We start from the raw sequence: 21,472 nt of genomic DNA, 5'->3' as shown, positions 1-21,472 counted from the left end.
CAAAAATCAATCAATCAAACAAATAAAAAAGAAAAAGGAAGCAGAGGGAAAAACAGTAAAAACAAACAAAAAAAGGTAGCATACGGTTAATTTTCAACTTAAAAGGTCTACCAAAAAAATAAAAAGTCAAAGTGGGATCCAGCAAAGGGGGAGGCCCCAAGACCTGATGCTATAATGGAGGCTATGCTCACAAAAAGGGACTTATCATGACTGCCTTCTGAAAGACCCAACAAGCAGCTGAAAGAGTCACAGATATTTGCAAACAACCAATGGACAGAAGCTGCTGATCCTGTGGCTGAATAAGGGGAAAGCTGGAAGAAGCTGAGGAGGAGGGGGACCCTGTAGGAGGATCAGCAGTCTCAATTAACCTGGACCCCCGAGATCTCTCAGATACTAGAACACAACCAGGCAGCATAAGCCAGCTGATATGAGGCCCCCAACACATATACAGCAGAGGACTGCCACTGGGTCTGGGTTCAGTTAGAGAAGATGCACCTAACCCTCATGAGACTGGAGGCCCCAGGGAGTTCAGAGGTCTGGTGGTGTTGGGGTAGGGGGGTGGTGACATACTAGTGGAGACAATGGGGTAGGGAAGAGGTATGGGATGTGGAACAGTCAGATGAGAGTGGAACAGGAGGGGAATAAAATCTGGAGTTTAAAATTAAAAAAAAAAAAGCATATCAAAGGTACATTAAAAGGATTGATTGGAAATTGATAAGCTCAAATATTGATGTGCAGCCCTCAAGTTCACACATATGTTCTTCCATACAGGCCATATACTACATAGAATTCCAGTTTCAAGAGATGGATTCCTGCTGTCTAAAACTGCTATCAATGTAGTTTAATATTTAATATTTTAAAAGATTAAAATTTGTGGTGGGGAGGTAGCTCAGATAGTACAAGCAGCTGATGGTCTTCCTGAAGATGTCAGGTTAGTTTCCAGCATCCACACTGGGAAGCTCACAACTACTGTAACTCTGCCTTTATGTTACTTGCAGAATTTTTCTGGTTTCCATGGGTACAATAAAGCACATGGCATATGTGGGAGAGGCACACACACGTAATAAAGATAGGAAAAATAAATCTATAAAACCAAGTAAAAGTTATGAAATGAGTATAGAGTTTGACAATGCAAAACTACCCCCTTCATTTCGGAGGGAATGAGATAGAATTTATCCTGGATCCCAGGGATGCAGATTCAGGTGCCTCTAATTGTTTTACAAGTGGTAACAGTCCCATGAAGTTTTCATTATAAGATGCCAAAGGAAATGGTAAAGTCAGATACTTTTTAGTACATACAGATGGAACCCCAGATTGGGGAAAAATCTCTGCTCTTGGCATCCATGCTATCTGAGGAAATTCTGAGCTTTTAGGATGATGGAAGCCAGGACCCAGCTCATAAATCCCAAAAGGATTTTCTAGATCATCAAAAGGACATTTTGCCATACCCATAGGTGGGCAGCAAAATAGATAGCTATTTAAGAGCCCAATATAATATAGCCCAATACAGTTTTGGCCTAGAGCTGCAACACTTGCTCTCCAAAATCACTGATATTATAGCAGGCAATCATCCTTATAGATTATCTAGTGTAATGCAATAAGATTTCAGGAGAGTAAGTTAACTGGTTTCATGAAATCTGTGGATAAACTACTTCTGAGTGCTAAATGGACATCAGTAACATATATGCTTTAAAAACAAAAAAGGAGGGGATTCATTCTGTTACTCCATTTAATATTGGTATCATATCAACTGTAAAGATCATAATTCATTATTTTGTTTTAAGTAATAAGTTATATTATTTTGAAATAATCACAATACTGACGTCATATAAACAGCAACTAATTTCCTTTGAAACTATACCTCACCTACCAATTTCAATCACCCCTAATAATCAATGATAAACATAGCTGTATATTTTTCTTTTTGTTTACTTCTGAGACTGTCTTTTAGTTAGTTCTTGATTTTTATTTATTCGATTTATATCCTGATCATGCAGCACTCCCAACTCTCCTCTCCTTCCAGTCACACCCTTACAAATCCCTCCTCCCATTAACCTCTCCTGTTCAGAGAAGGGGAAGCATCCCTTGTGTACCAAACTATGCTGGGATAATCCAGCAGTAGTAGGCCCAAGTGCCTCCTCTTCCACAGAGGTGCAACCAGGCAGTCTACTTACAGGAAGGAAAACTTGGTTTTTAACAAAGAAGCCAAAACCATGTAAAAAGAATAAAAGGATCTTCAATAAATCTATCTGGTCTAACTAAATGCCTGCACATAGAAGTATCCAAATAGACATATATTTAAGGAGAAAGACCTCAATATAAAACCAGACACACTAAGTCTAATAAAAAAGAAAAGTGGGGTACTGCCTTGAACTCATTGACATAGGAAACAAATTCCTGAACAGAACACCAATAACTCAGGCACTAAGATAAAAAATTAATGAATGGAACTTCCTGAAGGTTAGAAGCTTTTTGCAAGGCTAAGGACACTATCAATAGGACAAAACAGCAGCCTACAGAATGGAAAAAGATCTTTACCTTCCCTATATGCAACAGAGGGCTAATAGCCATAATATATAAGTAACTCAAGAAATTAGACACCAACATAATCAAATTATTAAATTTTAAAATGGGATTCAGAGTTAAACAGATAATTCTCAATGAGGAATCTGTAATGGCCAGGAAGCACCTAAAGAAATAGTCAATGTCCTTACTATCAGTAAAATACAAATCAAAATGACTATGAGGTTGAATTTTACACCCATCAGAATGGCTAAGATTAAAAACTCAATCGACAGCACACGGTGGCAAGGATGAGGAGCAAGCAGAATACTCCTCTATTGCTGGTGAGACTATAAACTTGTACAACCACTTTGGAAATCAATTTTGCAGTTTCTCAGGAAATTTGGAATAGTTCTACGCTAAGACCCAGAGATACCAGTCCTGGACCTATACCCAGATGATGCCCAACTATACCAGAAGGGCACTAGCTTAACTATGGTCATAATAGCTTTCTTCATAATAGTGAAAAACAAGAAACAACCTAGATGACCCTCAACTGAAGAATGGATAAAGAAACTGTTACATCTACAAAATGGATCAATATTAAGCTATTAAGGACATCATGAAATTTGCAGGATAGAACTATAAAATATAATCCTGAGTTAGGTAACCCAGACCCAAAAGGACATGCATAGTATGTCCTCAGTTATAAGTGGATATTAGCTACAACATAAAAGATAATGAGATACTCAGAGAAACTAAATAATAAGGAGTGCCCAAGGAACGATCTGTGAGTCTCACTCAGAAAGAGAAGGAAAATAAGTAACTGCATTTTAATTACAAACATTTTCATTCTTGTTCCTCCCTCCAAACACTTCATAAATGCCTCCCTGCTCCCCTCAAATTCATGAATTCTATTTAATCAATTGTTATCATATGCACGCCTAAATAAAACATATAATATATATAATAAAACATAATAAGCATTGTTATATGTAATAAAAACAGATTAAAAAGCCAATCCTTGATTACTACTTGACTCTACTACACGGTTAATCAAAAGCTCTGTGCATGTTTTCCATGTTGGATTAGAACTGATTCAATTTCTTGTTCAACTGTAAAGAAGAGAAAGGAGAAGAGAAAGGATCTCAAGTTTGCAATGTCAAACAATGCACAGATAGGTTTTAAAGAGTAGAAAATCAATCATTGTGCATGACAAGTAGGCAATTACTGTCTGTTCAATGCAGATACTATACTTCAGTGACTTTGCTTGATTGATTTAAGTTCAATAATGATTATATATACAATGAGCCAAATATACCCTGGGATCACTGAGTTAACTCTTGTACACTTTGAATCTCAATTGAGATATCATAATGGTAAATTTTTGGTTTTGAAAATTAGTAAAATGAGATATTATATAAATTGATATCTGCTTGGTTGCTTAACTATGAAATAATTAAACATTAAAATATAATAATAATATACTATAAAATTAAGCACATTAGTAAAAGATATGTATTGATGTTAAAATATCTATTTGAAATGAAAACACCAGACATTTTATATATCTTATTATAAAATCTGGATAGCATATACTATGAAAAGATGAATGTAGAGGAACGTTCATTGTCTGTGAGCAGATTTTGACACTGGTGCTCTCATATCCCTTTCTTTTTGTGTTGATAAATCATTCTTTTCTGTCAAGATATCAAAGAAGAACTGGGCTGCCTTATGTCCTCTTTTCAGATAAACAAACTTAATGAATAAGGTCGATATCTGACCAAAATGGCAAAGATTAGTCATATCAAAGCCTACTCATTCACTATCCACAGAACTGTAGTGAGCCAATTAAAAATAATCAAAAGTAGCACTTAATTATGAAATGTTAGTAAGTTTTTCTTCCTGAATAAGTATACAAAATTTAAGATTTTTAGTAGTCTATCAAATATATTAAGATTCTCTAGAAATCAACATACCTGAACTATTTTCAAAGGGAAGAAAGAAAAATAATGCACTGATTTAATTTAAAAGCCTCAGAAAAAAAATTGACATTATCATAAATGTTTATTCATAAACATTTTCAGATTTTACAAATCAACATGAGAAGGCATTAGTTTATTGTATGAAAACCTGAAATGGTGTTTTACAAATGACAACAAAGAAAAACCTTTCAGGACGTGTTCCCATGAGTTTCCATAAAGCTACAGTATGGGAGAAAATTGATATGAAAGTTCCATGCTATTTGCAGTATGTCGTCTCACTGGGGTGTTTGTAAATCCACTCCAGAATAAGAAAACACACACACACACACACACACACACACACACACACACACACACACACACAGACAGACACGAAACAAAACAAAAGCAACCAAAAATATAAATAAAAAGCATGAGGTTTTTAGTGGTAAAACATTTTAGATACTGAGTAAGATCAATGGGAGAAACTAAAATCCAGAGCTAAATAATGGTGATTGAGCATGTGCATTGCCATACCTGACCTTATAATCCAAAATTGTAAACTCTGACATAGTATCTGAAATACTTCACAGAATACATAGTAAAAACATTTGAATAAAAAAGCAAAAAGAGATGAAGAAATGATAGTAAGTATATAAGTGGAGTTCATGAAAATGTAGTAAGGAAGTTTGGCCCTCATCAAGTCTATCAAAACCGGCCAACTGCAATGCTTTCTAAACCAAACATTAAGGCACCAACTAAACTCTATCCAATTTCTATTTAAGTCCTGTCAGTACCTTATGAGAAACACAACTGCTTGTAGTGAATATGTTAAGCATAAAGACAAATTCAACAAAAACCAAATGTAATGCCTACATACCAGGTACAAACTGATCTGGGGGGAAGTGGAAAGTATGATTCAAGTCAGTAAGTCTCCTTTACCTGTATGGGGAGGATGTCTCTCTGGTAGAATCAGATGTTGAAAGTTGATAATGCAAACAGCTTCAGCTCCTAGCCATCGATCAGACACTGCTCGAATGTAGTACTGAGAGGGCAAAGGCTCAAAAATAGGAATTGTAAATACCAGAAGTTGAGCTTCCTTATTAATAACCTGGTATGAAATAAAGTCTCAAGTCAGTATGTCTTTTACTACTGTAGAAGTTCACAGTAGTCTACTGTTAAGAAAGCGATACCTAGACAAGATGTAGTGACAAAGAAGTACACTGGATTTTAAAAAGCTGAGATGCTTAGGTATTTCAGCATCTTGTGTGCAACTCCCTTTAAGAATCTAATAGGCCGCGAATTAAACTTTATATTCATTTTGTGCTATTTACCATTTATTTACAGGCTATCACTTTGATTCATGTATCAAAATTACCCAAACATTATTCAATTTACTTAACTTCATTTTAAAAATTTTAATTATTATACTAATATTTCCCCAATATTTTTGTTTAAGTCTACCAGTACTTTAAGAGAAATTCCACAATTGCTTGTAACAAACATGTTTAATATAAAAATAAATTCAAGAAAAACATATCTAGTGCCCACATAAGGTTGTTCAGCATAAAGCTCTCCTTTTTCTCTTTAATATCTAATAAAAAAATAATTCCAATTATTTTTGAGATTCTAACATAGTTAACTTCATTTACCCCTCCCCCTTTAACTCTCTCAACACTTTCCCATATACTCCTTGGGCTCTTTAAAATCCATGGCCTCTTTTCTCATCAGTTGTTCTTACATGCATATGTGTGCATGTGTGCGTGCGTGTATGTGCAAATATTCCAAAATATATAAATGTAACCTGTTTAGTGCGTATACTACTTCTTGCAGGTATTTTTCAGGGCTGAAATAATTCTTTCATGAGTGATTTGTAAAGAATTTTCACTATGTGATGCAATGTTCTTACTACTCTATGTATATATCACCTAATCGTTACTTATTTCACCTAGTTTTCATATTCTACAATCCTGGAAGACATAACCAAATTATAATTAAAGTTTGCAAGCAATGATTACATTGATTTACCAATACCATACATTTAATTACTGTCTTCCTTTAACACTAGAGAGGCAGAAATAATAGTAAATAAAACTTTAATGGAATGATATCACAGAGATAAAATGAGTGACAGAAACTGCTACTTTCTATTTTATCTTCATGGTAGCAAAATAAGGGAATAGCCCCATAAATATGTACTTACCTGCTTTTTAAGAGCTAGAAAGTACTCCGAGTGGTAAATATGGTCATTTGTAGGATCTTCTACCCAAATCCACCATGGTTCCCCCACTGTTCCATGAACCTAGAACAGTGAGTAGTATTACAGTTCTAATAAGTACCACAATTCAAGACATAGGCTGTTTTTACATTTTTGTCTTTAGCAATGTGCTAATGATATAGTTTATTAGTTTACCTAAAGTATAAAAGGCAACTTAATGTATCTACAGTGCTGCACAACTATAACTTTCCAATCACCAGAGGAAACAAATGCATCCACTAGCTATGACTATTCACAACAGATTGCCTATTCTGCATATTTTAAAGAAACAGAATCATAGACTTTTATGACTGGCTTTTTAATCTTACTCAGTATGAATCACTACTTCACCCCTTGTTGCCAGTCAATGTTTCACTGGATGAACAGGCCATATTTTGTCTATCCATGTCAGCCTTATTCCTTTTACAGGGCCCAGTATCTTAGCCCATATTCATTTCTTCCCACAACACCTGGACAACTCTGATTCTCATAAGATAGTCAGTTCAGGAAATTCTCCTGAGAGCAAGTCAAGGAAAACCCATGACAAATACTTGCAGAATCTGTGCTCTAGACTGAGGGAGGAGGGATGTATTTCCTTGCTCGGTTAAACAGTTATATTTGGAAAGGGAAGTATAAAACATTTGGTAAGCACTCAACAGTGTCAGAAAGACAGAAATGAAAAGATCCTGGACCCAAAACACTGCATCAGCTACTCTACTTGTTGATATTTTATTGCACAAGATTATCCATTGTCTATCTTCCTTCCTTCAGGGTTCAGCTTTCTAATGTTGAAGACTTTAACATCTACCTGAGAGTATAAACTAAAGCGTTATTATGGATGTTAGCAGAAGATAACCAAAATGACAAAAGTTTCATTAACTCCATAAATAAGCATAAAATCTAAAATTTCAAATATGATTTTTTTCAGGCTAACTATACTTTTATATTTTGCATAAAATTCTATTTTTAGAGAAATATTAAAGTATAATTATACTATTATCACTTTTCCCTCAGAAATTCTGAGAATAAATCCTAATCATTATTATGCATATTTATACATTAGGAAATTCTAGGCCTCAGAAGTCTGAGCAATGTCACTGTACATCTGATTAGAAGCATAGAATGGTGATTTTACAATGTGACTAGATAAAATTCATTCACTCATATTTAACTTGATTCGTATAATAAGTATGTGGGTAAACAGGCATATGTCAATTATTGATTGACTTGTTTACAGATCTATTCTAAGCAAAAAGATTCTGACTTGTGTTTGTATTTACAATTTCTAATACATTGATTTGTTCAAAGGATATTGACTACGTAGAAAGATAATTCAGAGATTATTACTACTAGTTTACCCTTATTTTGCCTTGAAAGAATCTTTACTAGCCCAGGCTGGTCTGAACCTCACTGGGCTGAGCTCCCTCTGAGGTCTGGGACTGTGGGATATGCTAGCACACCAGTTTCATGTGCCACTAGGAATCAAGCTCATGATTGAAACTACCACTAACAGTATTGCTGCCTTTAAATTATATATGGTTTTAAGTAGGAAATAAGGAATGGGGCGTTAAAAAAAAGAAAGCATGAGAGGAACCAAGGAAAGACATCTTGAACAAGAGTTATGTATGATACTAATACATATTCAGAGACATAAAGATGTAAAATCCACTAATCTTGGCTAATGCTACATTTGAATGTCACTGAGGCAGGAATCTCAGTATCAACGAAACTCGTGACCAGGAAGAAAATGTAGAGTGTTGTTCCTACTAGACTAAAGTTTAAGAAAAAGAGGTAATGGTAACTTTATAATACTGATATTTAAAAATGTCTGTTAGCAAACAAAATATCACATTAGTGGCTAGCTTAAATGACAAAGTAGAAATGGTGAAAATGTTAACATGGAGAATATGGAAGAACAAAGAAAGTATGGCCTAGTTTAGGAAGCTCCATCTACTGACATGTAATCCAGTGTTGAAACTGCAAATCCTGTAGATGCTGAAAGAGCTCATTTGTTGACAGGTCAATATACTACATTTTATACTGGCATAATGCTGCAAATTAAGACATCTATTTCTTAACAGACACACACACAGACACACAGAGTGGGTGATATGGATTTCCCACATGCTTCTGGAACAGCTATAAGAAGGTTTAGTGGGGCATGCAGCAGAGACACTTGAGTGCCTCTACTAAAATGGATTTAGGTGTTTCCATCTCTACCTGATCATTCCAAGAGAAATCAGGGTGGATGTTCAGTGATACTCGGAGGACAGTCCGGGTGATGGGCTGAATGGAAGCTTCCATTGTAACAGAAGGAATTTGATGAACACACTGTTTGACCTTCAGTCCAATATTCACATGATGCAAAATGTGACCTGAAAGGAAAGTATCACATAGAAAAAACTGTGCCCCGAATAATCTGACTTGTAAATGAGATTTAAGAGTCTGCGATTTTACTGCTTGTTTTATGATTTGCTATGTAAAATAGCTGACATTCTTGACCTGGCATGTTTGAATATTTTGTAATAGTTAACTTGAATTAGCAATTCATAGCATAGAAACCCAGTATCAAGGTTTCTTTGGGTATTAATAGGGTTCTGAAAATTGCTGAGCCTTGATACTATCTGAACAACTAAAAAAACTCACTTCTTTCTAGCTCAGTCTTATGACACAGTATAGAATTATGAAGTATTTCATGAAAAGTCATTTCAGAACTTTATACAATAATGGAAATGATTCAGTAAAATCAAACACAATTCCCTCATCCACATGCAATTCCTGAAAATACAAAGAAAAAATATAAATTATAGTCTATCAGCATAATTTAACTATGTATATTTATTTTCATAATCATTGTAAAATGCAGGTATGTATGGAAGTAGGGCATTACAAAATATAAATGTAACTGATTATACATAAATGTGACTAATATTAGCAAGTTGAACTAGAGTACATTTTCTATTTTCAGGATTATCTTAGCTCTTAAGCAAGGAATTTTCTTGAAGGTCACACGTTTTTGAATCAACCTTAACTGAATTTGAAAATTAAAGTTGATAACTTCTATTTAAAAAATATACATTTACTATACTTTCTCAAGTTTCCTTTTTAACAATCACATTTCTTTCTATTGATGTTCTCTTGTCATCATTTGATCAAAAATATCCTTCAATTTTAAGTGTAAAAAAGCCCCTAGTCTCTTTTTTTTTCTTAATAACTCTGGGATCCCAACAGCAGCAGTCCTTGTGGTGTGCAGCCTGCCATCCTGCAGGGGCAATATCCATACTATTCAGAAGCAAAGTATTTCTTACTTACATTATATACTTTGCAATAAAATATTAAATCTCATGTAAATATATGTGGCAAGGACTTTTAAATATTATGTTGAAAAGGAACACAAGTTCTATTTACAGAATCGTATCAACTGTGCTTAAATATGTGGATTGTGTAATTAAGATTGCTAAACTCTGGTGAATGGCAAAGCTTATCCTTAACAAATTCTTCTTTATTTTACCTTTTCCAGTGCAGGAGATTTCCAGTCTTCCTCTATTTGACTATATCCTCAGATACCATACACAATTTTAAAATAAAAATTTAAATTTTAAAAAAAGTAAAGCTGCTGATACACATGATAAAATTTATTCAAATCAATTAAATATTGAACTTAATTGTGAATGGACATCACCAAATAATTCTCATCAGTTATGGGTAAGAGACTATGTATAAAATAATTAAACATTAAATAATGTATACTCTAATTGCTAATTTAGTTAAATTATTTAATAGAATCTGGAAAGATGTTTTTTATTTAGCTAAAAATGATTTCATAAATACTGTCAACAATATCTTAATTTGGAAATATAGCATACTTATTACCAATCAATATATTTTATCTACATATTTAAATACATGTAAAGATTTTTTTTGCTACTTTCTTACCTATTTCATCTTTTCTCATGTCTTTGAGTTTATCCACAGTAAGGTTTTTTTCTTCTAATCTTGTTAGAATGTGTGGTGGTAACACAGAAAATTGTCTCAAAGGGCTAGCCCAACCCCAGAGTCTCTTGTCAATGACTTTACTAAGATTCAAAAGCCTGTAGGTCATGGTAGGCCAACGTTTCCTCAGTGCAATTTCAAAGAGAGCACGGACAATTCTAGCTGCATTCTGAAGAACAAAAGGGGAAGATAGACAGCTTGATAACAACACACTTTTAAATGTCAATAAATGTATTATCCCAACTAGAGTCAGAAGGACAAATCACACCACATACTTGAATTATGAACAACTTTCCTTATATAATCTTAATTATTTTCAGTTAGAATGGGAATAGTCACATTACTATTGCGTGAATACCAATTATTAAACTCACAGAGGGCAGCTTATTTCTACATTTGTAGGAAGCTCTGCCTTACACGCTCTAAGCAAGAATGAAATAGGAAGAGACAAAAGGCAAACAAGGTAGATGACAGACTGCTGAAGTAGCAAAAATATAAGAGACAGGTTGACATGTCCCTAAGAATATTATGAATTGATAAAGTTTTTAAGCAATTTACAAAGAATTCAGGAAGATTTTTATTTGATGCCAGGAGTCAAGAACTCTGTTCAACCTTAACTCTTAAGACTGAAAATTCAGTGGTCTATGGTAACTAAATAGATTGACATACATAATTATGTTAAAAACTACCATAACATCTTGATTCCATTTGTTCTGTCCCCTTCCTTTATCATTAACTTTGAAGATTATTAAAGGTTTATATTTTAAATGGTAATTTTATTAAATTTTTTCTTTGGTAAATTAGAACATGTATACTGTGGCTGCTCTCACCATACCCTCTCCTACTCTATCAACACTCTCTTCCTGAAAGGCCCTTTCTCATTCATGTCATTTGTTTAGTAATCCATAGACCTTAAGTGGGATCATGAATATGCCTATGGGCTTGGAACTGTCCATTGGCGCCTAGTGGGCTCCAATGTGGATTCACTGAAGACAATCACATTCTAATATTAGCCAATAGCTCATGAGCAAAGTGTAGGGCTGAATAGGCCTGTCCCTAATTTAAACTTAATAGTTGATAGGCCCAGACTTATACAAGCCCAAAGAAGGCAACTGCAGTTACTATGAAATCATGGTGACAATGGCTTTGCCATGTCAAAGCGTTCCATAGCCCTTCTCTCGTATCTTCAGGCTCTTACATTCTTTCTGCCTCCTCTTCAAAAACTGCTCTAAGTTTCATATGGAACAGTATAAATGTTTTGTTTAGGGGCAAGCACTCAATTATCACTTATTCTCGGCACCCTGAACAGCTAAGCCTCTGCATCTCCCATTGCTCACTACAAGGAGGAGCTAGCTTCTCTGGTTAAGGCTAAGAGTAGAATCCTAGTCATAATTACTGTTATCAAATGAAATGGTAGCCAGCCAGGCATGGTGGTCCATGCCTTTAATTCTAGCAGTTGGGAGGCAGAAGCAGGCAGATCCCTGAGTTGGAGGCCAGCCTAGTCTACAGTGTGACTTCCAGAACAACCAGGGCTATACTAAGAAACCCTCTCTTTAAAAAAAAAAAAAAAAAAAAAGTTGTGAATATGTGGGGAAAAGGAGCCTTATATACTATTGGTTGAAGTGCAAAATGGTGTGGCCATTAAGGAAATCATTATGGAGTTTCCTCAAAAAACAAGAAACCAAATGACATCACTCCTTGAGATATGACAAGAAATCTACATCCTACTACAGATACTTGTTCATCCATATTCACTGCTCCTGTACTCAAGAGCTAGAAAATGGAATCAACTGGCGAATGAATAATGAAAACATTACATAAGGACAATAAAATTTTATAATTCTACCAAGAAAAATGAAGTCATAAATTTGTAAGTAAATGGGTAAAATTTGAAGACTGGTTTTTACAGTACAGAACTTAAGAGGTTTCGAAATACCTATTGGCTTCTATGGGTGAAAACAAAGAGGTTAAATCTAGACAATACCATAGTAAGAATTGAAATGGATTAAATATTCCAAATGGCAACGGGCCCTTATTTTTTAGAGAAAATGTGCATTTGACTTCTAAGAAACTATTTTTTCAGTATTAAATTCTTAAATAATGTTTAGATAGTTGTGAACTTTGCCGATACTCATTAGAAATTGCAGAAGTATGTCTTATTATGTTCCAGAGAGCAATGAAATAAGAATTTTGATTATTATAACTACCAAAACAAATTTTCCAACTTCATTCCGATTTGTTTTCATAAAAAGGAAAATATAAACTTGGCACAAACAAAATATTTTAATCTGAAATGATATAATAAAGGTGATGATAATGATGCCAAATGAGTGACCTGTACATCTTAGAAGAATAGACACAGGCTCACTTCTTTTTTAAAAGAACAAAACAAAACGTAACAATTATTTGAATGCATACCTGAGCATGTACTTGACTCTGTGTGTGTAAGTCATAGGGTCACTGAGAGCATGTGGGTTCCAGAGACTGAACACACATCCACAGCTTGAGTGCCAGGCATGCCTTACAGCCACAGAAACGAAAGTCTTATAAAAGCATGGGGTTTGGAGAACTTAAAAAACATTTGCATTTTTCCTTTTATATAATCTATGACATTATCTTCTGTTTAGTTAGAATGATTAAATTAATATACATATTCAAACTATTTACCAATATATCTGAGTTCATATTTTTAAATATTTTCAATTTTCAGCTATTTCAAAGCCTTCCTGCATACTCATGACTATTAATATTCATGTAACATATAAATGTTCTTTTTCTATGTAAATTTGAAGAAAATTATGTACATAAAAGCTGAGAGTGGTGGGTCTCCCCAGTGCAGGGAAAGGGAGGCAGAGGCAGAGGCAGAGACAGGAGGACCTGTGTGAATTATTTCTTTTTTGGCCACAGACTGGTTTACATAACTAATTTTCAGGTCACCTGGGATGTACAGTGAGATTCATATTCTCTCACTCCTTACCTCCCCTTCTTTTTCCCCTCCTTTCTCTGTGTCTGAAGTGTGATATACATATATATATATGTGTGTGTGTGACAAAAAACTCTCACACATTCTAAATAAGATTTCATTTCAATTTTTATCACTTTAAAGGCATTACTCAAAATATATTACAAACTCCAGAAAGGCAAATAGCAAACACACAAACCACATAATTTTACTTTACTTCATTTTCTATCTTATTTTAAGAGGTTATAAAGAAAATGAGTTGTAGTTTAGGGATTAGTTGCCTTTCAACTCTCAACTTTTAAGTACCAGTGGTAGAAAAGATCATTGGTTTTATTCTCCTTTTTTTTTGTTTTTGTGTTTGTTTTTGTTTTTCGAGACAGGGTTTCTCTGTGTAGTCCTGGCTGTCCTGGAACTCACTTTGTAGACCAGGCTGGCCTCGAACTCAGAAATCCGCCTGCCTCTGCCTCCTGAGTGCTGGGACTAAAGGTGTGAGCCACCGAGCTGGCCTTGAACTCAGAGGTTCACCTATGCTCTGTGTGCTACCATGCCTTTTGAGATTACTCACTTAAAAGAGAGACCCAGCAAAACAAACATGTAAAATGAAATACATTCATTACATCATATTTAACAGTAAGTTTGTTATAGCCAAATGGATACCAGTCCTGACCCATAAGAAAGAATGCATAAATGATCGAAAGAGGTCTAAAATTTCAGTTGGCAGCATTCTCAGTGTGACATGGATTAATTTAGTAGTCTTCAAAGCAGAATGGGAAGGGATCACGACTCTTACCTGGGCAACATATGCAGAATCGGATATGAGGGAGAAACTGTCCATCTCTCCTCGGCTGATGTAGGTTTGAAGTAGGATATTTATTTTCCCATAACTATTTTCCACACCTCCTGGAGCTGAGAGTTCACAGAAATTGTTTAACAAGGCATCTAATTCTTCTATTTCTTCTTCTCTGACCTAGAAGAATTATGTTTTTATAGTAATACTTAGGTGAATTAATGAGCATTTTCTTATTCAAATTAAACTTCACTTTATGTTTGTATAAGCTTCCATTTTATATGACAATGCTTTCTTTTTGTAGTGCTGAAAATATTACTTTGCAGACAGGTAGTTGTAAAATACAATCTGAAACTATCTTGAAGCTGATACAATTACATTTTATTATTCATAACTAATATTAAAGTTGCAATTGACATATAAAAATTTGCTATGCCATAAAAATTAAATCATCTGACCTTATCATCCTTCAGTTGATGAGATTTCATTTTTTATTTGATCAGAGTTAAACCTCTGCCCAACTGGATTAGGGCAAACTTGATTGTCTTCAAATACATTCACTATAGTCACATATTTTTATAAGGCATAACACACTCACAACTTAAAAGTTGTGAACTACAATGTTCAAAGTACTGAAGTTTTTACTGTTAATAAGATTAAATTAAAATATGGATAGTGCGGAAATATTCAAATCTAAATCTAATCATGCATGTATTTTGTATTTTCTTTAATGAATATTACATTTTAATAGTTCAAAGGCTACCCACTGATAATATTTAACAGTTTCTCTCTCCTACCTCCCCCCTACACCTCTCTGTGAGAAAAAAAAATCTCATTGTGTAACTTGGGGTGGCCTAGAACTTGCTATGGAGACAAGGATAGCTTCAAACTCAGAGATCCTCAGCCTCTGTCTCCTAAATGTTAGGACTAAAGGCATGTAATATTGCCCCAGATTCATTTGATAGTTTTATACTACAAAATCTACAAAATTATTGATTTGGGGCAAAAGCAACAAATGTTGTGAGGTATAATTTAGGAAAGTGGAAATTTCTGATGTATTGATACTCAAAATGTAATATGATGTTTAATTGCTATGTTGAGATCTAGAAATTAATTACAAGCTGATAAATGAATTTATGTACTTATGTAATAATATTTAATACTAACCTTAAAAATCTTACCTTAATTTGATCAAATTCTTCAGCTTTGGAGACAATAGCAAAGATATCACCCTCTGTTTTGTGTGCATCAAAGAGTTCATTAAATGTCTGTCAAAATAAATATGATTAAAATTAGAAATCCAATGAAGTGTTAAGTTGCATATCCTACTGTAAATTTTACAAACTTAGAAAATGGAGCTCTAAACCATACAGATATCTGTTGTACAGTATTCCAAATTCTCATTTTATGGACATTCTCAAATTATGAAGATCTATAAGAGTGAGAATATAAATAAAGGCAGTTATTTAGCAAAATCTACATTACATGCCTAAAATATGTTCATCAAAACATTTTGGTCAGTGAATACATAAATCTAATCAGGATCATTTACAAACACTATACATTAATCATATATAAATTGCAGAGAAATAAGTAGAAAACAGTAATCTGATGATTCTCATAATAGTTTTATCAATAAAACCAGATGAAGAAAAGCAGGTAGAGGTCATATAGAATGAAGGTGAAAGGCGGCATATCTGGAAGAACTGCTAACAGACTTGGTCTGTTAACAGTCTGCTAATGAGGAGACATCCAAGAAAGATTGTGTAATAGAGGAAATGAGCAGATGATGAACAGGGGATGGAAGGACAAAAGGCTGGGTACTGGGTTGACGGAATCCCAGATCACAGTTGTAAGATAATAAATGTCAAAAGGGTTTAAGGATATCTAACTGTTATTCAATCATAAAGTTTATTTTGGAAAATCCAGGGAAAAACTAGTATTTTCTAAGACCTGTTTTATGTACAAACAAACAATATATCAGTACAAAAGCTACATTTTATATGAACTGATGTTTCTGTATTTGCAGGAAACTAACTGGAATGATTTCTTTCTTTCTTTCTTTCTTTCTTTTTTTTTTTTTGAGACGGTTTCTCTGTGTAGTCCTGGCTGTCCTGGAACTCACTCAGTAGACCAGGCTGGCCTCGAACTCAGAAATCCGCCTGGCTCTGTCTCCCAAGTGCTGGGATTAAAGGCATGCGCCACCACCGCCTGGCAATTTCTTTTTATATTAAAAATATTTATAAATGTTCAACATCCTTAATCATCAGAGAAATGCAACTCAAAACAACCCTGAGATTCCATCTCACACCAGTCAGAATGGCTAAGATCAAAAATTCAGGTGACAGCAGATGCTGGCGAGGATGTGGAGAAAGAGGAACACTCCTCCATTGTTGGTGGGATTGCAAGCTTGTACAACCACTCTGGAAATCAGTCTGGCGGTTCCTCAGAAAATTGGACATAGTACTACCGGAGGATCCCGCAATACCTCTCCTGGGCATATATACAGAAGATGTCCCAACCGGTAAGAAGGACACATGCTCCACTATGTTCATAGCAGCCTTATTTATAATAGTCAGAAGCTGGAAAGAACCCAGATGCCCCTCAACAGAGGAATGGATACAAAAAATGTGGTACATTTACACAATGGAGTACTAATCAGCTATTAAAAAGAATGAATTTATGAAATTCCTAGGCAAATGGTTGGACCTGGAGGGCATCATCTTGAGTGAGGTAACACAATCACAAAAGAACTCAAATGATATGTACTCAAAATAAGTGGATATTAGCCCAGAAACTTAGTATACCCGAGATATAAGAGACAATTTGTAAAACACATGAAACCGAAGAAGAACAAAGACCAAAGTGTGGACACTTTTCCCCTTCTTAGAATTGGAAACAATCACCCATGGAAGGAGTTACAGAGACAAAGTTTGGAGCTGAGACAAAAGGATGGACCATCTAGAGACTGCCATATCCAGGGATCCATCCCATAATTAGCCTCCAAATGATGACACCATTGCATACACTAGCAAGCGTTTGCTGAAGGGACCCTGATATAGCTGTCTCTTGTGAGACTAGGCCGGGGCCTACCAAACACAGAAGTGGATGCTCACAGTCAGCTATTGGATGGATCACAGGGCCCCCAATGGAGGAGCTAGAGAAAGTACCCAAGGAGCTAAAGAGATCTGCAGCCTTGTAGGTGCAACAACATTATGAATTAACCAGTACCCCGGAGCTCTTGACTCTAGCTGCATATGTATCAAAAGATGGCCTAGTCGGCCATCACTAGAAAGAGAGGCCCATTGGACATGCAAACTTTATATGCCCCAGTACAGGGGAACACCAGGGCCAAAAAATGGGATTGGGTGGGTAGGGAAGTAGGGGGAGGGTATGGGGGACTTTTGGGATAGCATTGGAAATGTAATTGAGGAAAATATGTAATATAAAAATATTAAAAAATATTTATAAAAGTCCCCAGCAAAAAATCAATATAAAATTCAAAACATAGCCATAAAAAAAAACAAATTTAAGTCTTCTCATGAATGATCACTGTTACTTTCCAACATGCATTCACACACACACACACACACACACACACACATATAAATGCACAGAGAATATGGATCAATTCAAATATTACAGTGGAACCTCTTCTGATGCAGGATCAATTCAAAAGGAAATAAGTAAGCCAGACATGTTGGCATGTTGCCTAGTACTCAGCAGTTGGGAAGCAGAGTTGGGAGTCATTTGCATTTAGAAACTAAGACACTAGAATTGGCCACAAAAATGAGACTCCCACACCCAGAACTATTCACTGAAACAAAACAAAACAAAACAGAAATATTTATAAAGGTAGTAAGTTTTCATTGCATGTTTAAAATATTAACCCTCAAAATTCCTCAGGCTGCAAGTGTCAGTGTGTCCTAGTAAATAATTTTAACTCTACCCACTGGTTCTTAGTAAGATGCAAATTTTGTTTTTGACTTTTAAAAAATCTCTCAACTATTTATCTTTGTTAGGGTTTCTATTGCTGTGACAAAACACTATGATGAAAAAGCAAGTTGGTGAAAAAAGGGTTTATTCAGGTTTCACTTCCATATCACTGTTCATCATCAAAGGAAATCAAGACAGGAACTCAAACGTGGTAGGATCCTGGAGGTAGGAGCTGATATAGAGGATACTGCTCAAAGGCTTGCTTCCTTTGGCTTGCTCACCCTGCTTCCTTCTAGAATCCAGGAACACCAGCACAGGGAAGGCACACCCATAATGAGCCAGGCCATCCCTCATTGATTACTAATTGAGAAAATGCCTTACAGCTGGATCTCATGGAAGCCTCTTCTCAACTGAGCCTCCTTCCTCGACAATGACTCTACCTTATGTCAAGCCGATGCACAACCAGGCAGAATACTTCATTTCCATGTAATACAATCCGGCATTCATTCCGTAGGACTGAACAGTATGCTTGGCTGGCTGCCATGGAACCCAGACCAGTTAAAATCTTATCTGTACATTGAGAGCTTTATTGACTTAGCAAAACTATATTTTATTGTATTGAATGCTTTTGTTATTTTGCATTATCAGCATATTCTGAAGACTAGAAATTATTTAAACCTAAAAATGAAGATATTGTTGCATTTGTTACATTCAGTATATTACCTCAATGGTGTTGTATTTAATATAGAAGTGGCTGGCAGTTCTACCCAAATCAGTAGAAGAAAAATAGCCAGTTCGTTCTTCAAAACGAATCATCTTTGCTTTATCCAACTTTTGTCCAACTTCAATAAGGAGCTGTTCTCGATGCTTTCTTAAAGTTGGGTCAATCTATATGAAAGAAATATATATGTATGTATGAAACGTTTTAGAAAGTTATTGCATATGCTTTCTTACAGAAATTAACATGCTTTTTCTTGAGCATTTAGATTGAAATTAAGTTCATTTTTAAAATGGCATATAACAAACTGAACACGTTAAAGGTATAGTATGTCATTTTTATTAATATACAATTTGGCAATGATTAAAAATATCTCTCTAAACATGTATCATTTCTCTGTAACAAAAGCTTTTGCTAACTTTGTGAAATAAGAGCACAGCGTGCTGCGCTGTTATCACCTGTGGTATTACATCATGGAAAATATCCGGCTTTTTAAGTGACTGTAACTCAGTACACACTGACCAAACTTTTCACATCCCTGCTCTTCTCAGCCTCTGGGCATCTCTACGGTATTCTCCGTTTCTATGTTCCCAACACTTGGTGAACAATAATATCATACAGCAGTTGTCTTTCTATGTCTGCAGCATTTAATCTCTCCTATAGTCTCTCATTCCAGGGATGTGGCCACAATGCACAGGATTTAATTTTTACTGACGAATACTATTCAGTGTATATATGGAACACATTTTCCATGTCCGTCAACTGATGGACATGTGATGAGTTGTGCTCATTTCTTGGGTACTGTGAAATTTGCTGCCATGAACACAGAACTGCAGATGTCCTTTCAAAATACTGATTTCAGTTTTCATATGTGTATACATGTATATTTTAATATTTAAGAAAAAAGAAGAGATTATTACTAAGTAAAGTTTAAAAACCACTGGTGCTATCAATTTGTACATTTTCTTCAAATATTATAGAATATAAGATAGATAATAATAAAGTTAGATATAAATTTGTTTTTTGCTATAACAAATAGGGCCTTAAAATTATTGAGCCATATTAACATTTCAAGAGGATTAGTATTAGTATTCATGGGGAAATGGGTAAGAGTGCTCTTGCCCAGTAATGATCCTTTCAAAAATACTTCAATTGTTCTTGAATAACTGTCCATGCATTTTCAAAATTCCTAATGGGAAAACTATTTTGCTTATCATAAAAATTGAAATAAAGAGGAATATTGGATTTTTTTATAGTATTGAATCTATTACAATACAATCTTTGTTGTTGTTGCTTTGAACTTTTGAGATCGTTTCACAATGTACTCTAGGATGGCCTCCCCATTATAATTCTCTTATTTTGCCCTTTTAGAAGCTCGTTTTAACAGACATGTGTGACCAAAACATGCCCTAGTCTTTTTTGTTTCCTTTTTGTTTGTTTGTTTTTGTTTTTCAAGACAGGGTTTCTCTGTGTAACCCTGGCTGTCCTGGAACTCACACTGTAGACCAGGGTGGCCTCGAACTCAGAAATCCACCTGCCTCTGCCTCCCAAGTGTTGGGATTAAAGGCGTGTGCCACCACGCCCAGCTCCTAGTCTTTTTATAAGCAGCAATTATGTTATTAAACCAATACCTGAAAAATTACTCTTATTGTTATGCTGTATATATATTTATGTGTATCTGCATATTCATATACGTGACATATATCAAGTCTCTAAGATTCCTCTTAGCTGTAAACAATGAAGTAAAATAAGATTTTTAATGGAGTAGAGAAATATAAAAAATAGCTTCAAAACCAAATGAGTTAATATTGCTATCATTTATAAGTCTTCTAATTGCCTGAAAATTTCACACTGTCTTTGTTTTTAATAGCTGAATAGTATTCCACCATGTAAATGAACCATATGTCATGACTCACAGATTGAGAACCACTGTCCTATAGCCTTTCCAAAAATCACTGCCAACTTAGGATGAAGTGTTCAAATACAGCAAGCTGCCTATGGGAAACACTTCTCATTCAACATATCACATATGCACCAAGGTAAGTTTTACCCCTTTGGACAATTTTCATAATGGCCTCAATTACTATCACAATCCTTTTACTTGTAATGTGAACATCCAGTGTTTTATGTTTACCGTGTATAAACTTACTGATTATAATGAAAACCTGTACCTAGCAACCAATCAATTTGTCTGTAAAATAAAGCTCTGACTTAAAAACCAGAATGAAAACTGGGCATGGTGGCTCACGCCTTTAATCCCAGCACGTGGGAGGCAGAGGCAGGCAGATTTCTGAGTTCGAGGTTTCAGAGTAGCAACACTGGCACTTGTTGTTACTTACTTTTGGCACTAGCT

General features: G+C 34.9%; 1 protein-coding gene across 1 annotated transcript in view; it reads right to left on the bottom strand.

The window, feature by feature from the left end:
- The window catches only part of Ascc3 (activating signal cointegrator 1 complex subunit 3), a 282,052-nt gene that overhangs the window by 147,965 nt on the left and 112,615 nt on the right, over positions 1 to 21,472 (bottom strand). The window contains exons 18-24 of the mRNA XM_021173819.2: positions 19,125 to 19,289; positions 15,647 to 15,733; positions 14,469 to 14,645; positions 10,660 to 10,885; positions 8,944 to 9,098; positions 6,670 to 6,768; positions 5,409 to 5,577 (exon numbers count right to left, since the gene is read on the bottom strand). Coding sequence (XP_021029478.1) covers positions 5,409 to 5,577; positions 6,670 to 6,768; positions 8,944 to 9,098; positions 10,660 to 10,885; positions 14,469 to 14,645; positions 15,647 to 15,733; positions 19,125 to 19,289 — 1,078 coding nt within the window. The remainder of the gene's footprint in view (positions 1 to 5,408; positions 5,578 to 6,669; positions 6,769 to 8,943; positions 9,099 to 10,659; positions 10,886 to 14,468; positions 14,646 to 15,646; positions 15,734 to 19,124; positions 19,290 to 21,472) is intronic.

The sequence above is a fragment of the Mus caroli genome, unplaced genomic scaffold (assembly GCF_978045245.1).
Source record: "Mus caroli unplaced genomic scaffold, Mus_caroli_1 scaffold_9, whole genome shotgun sequence".
Classification (NCBI taxonomy): Eukaryota; Metazoa; Chordata; class Mammalia; order Rodentia; family Muridae; genus Mus; species Mus caroli.
This window is presented reverse-complemented; position numbering and strand designations above follow the sequence as displayed.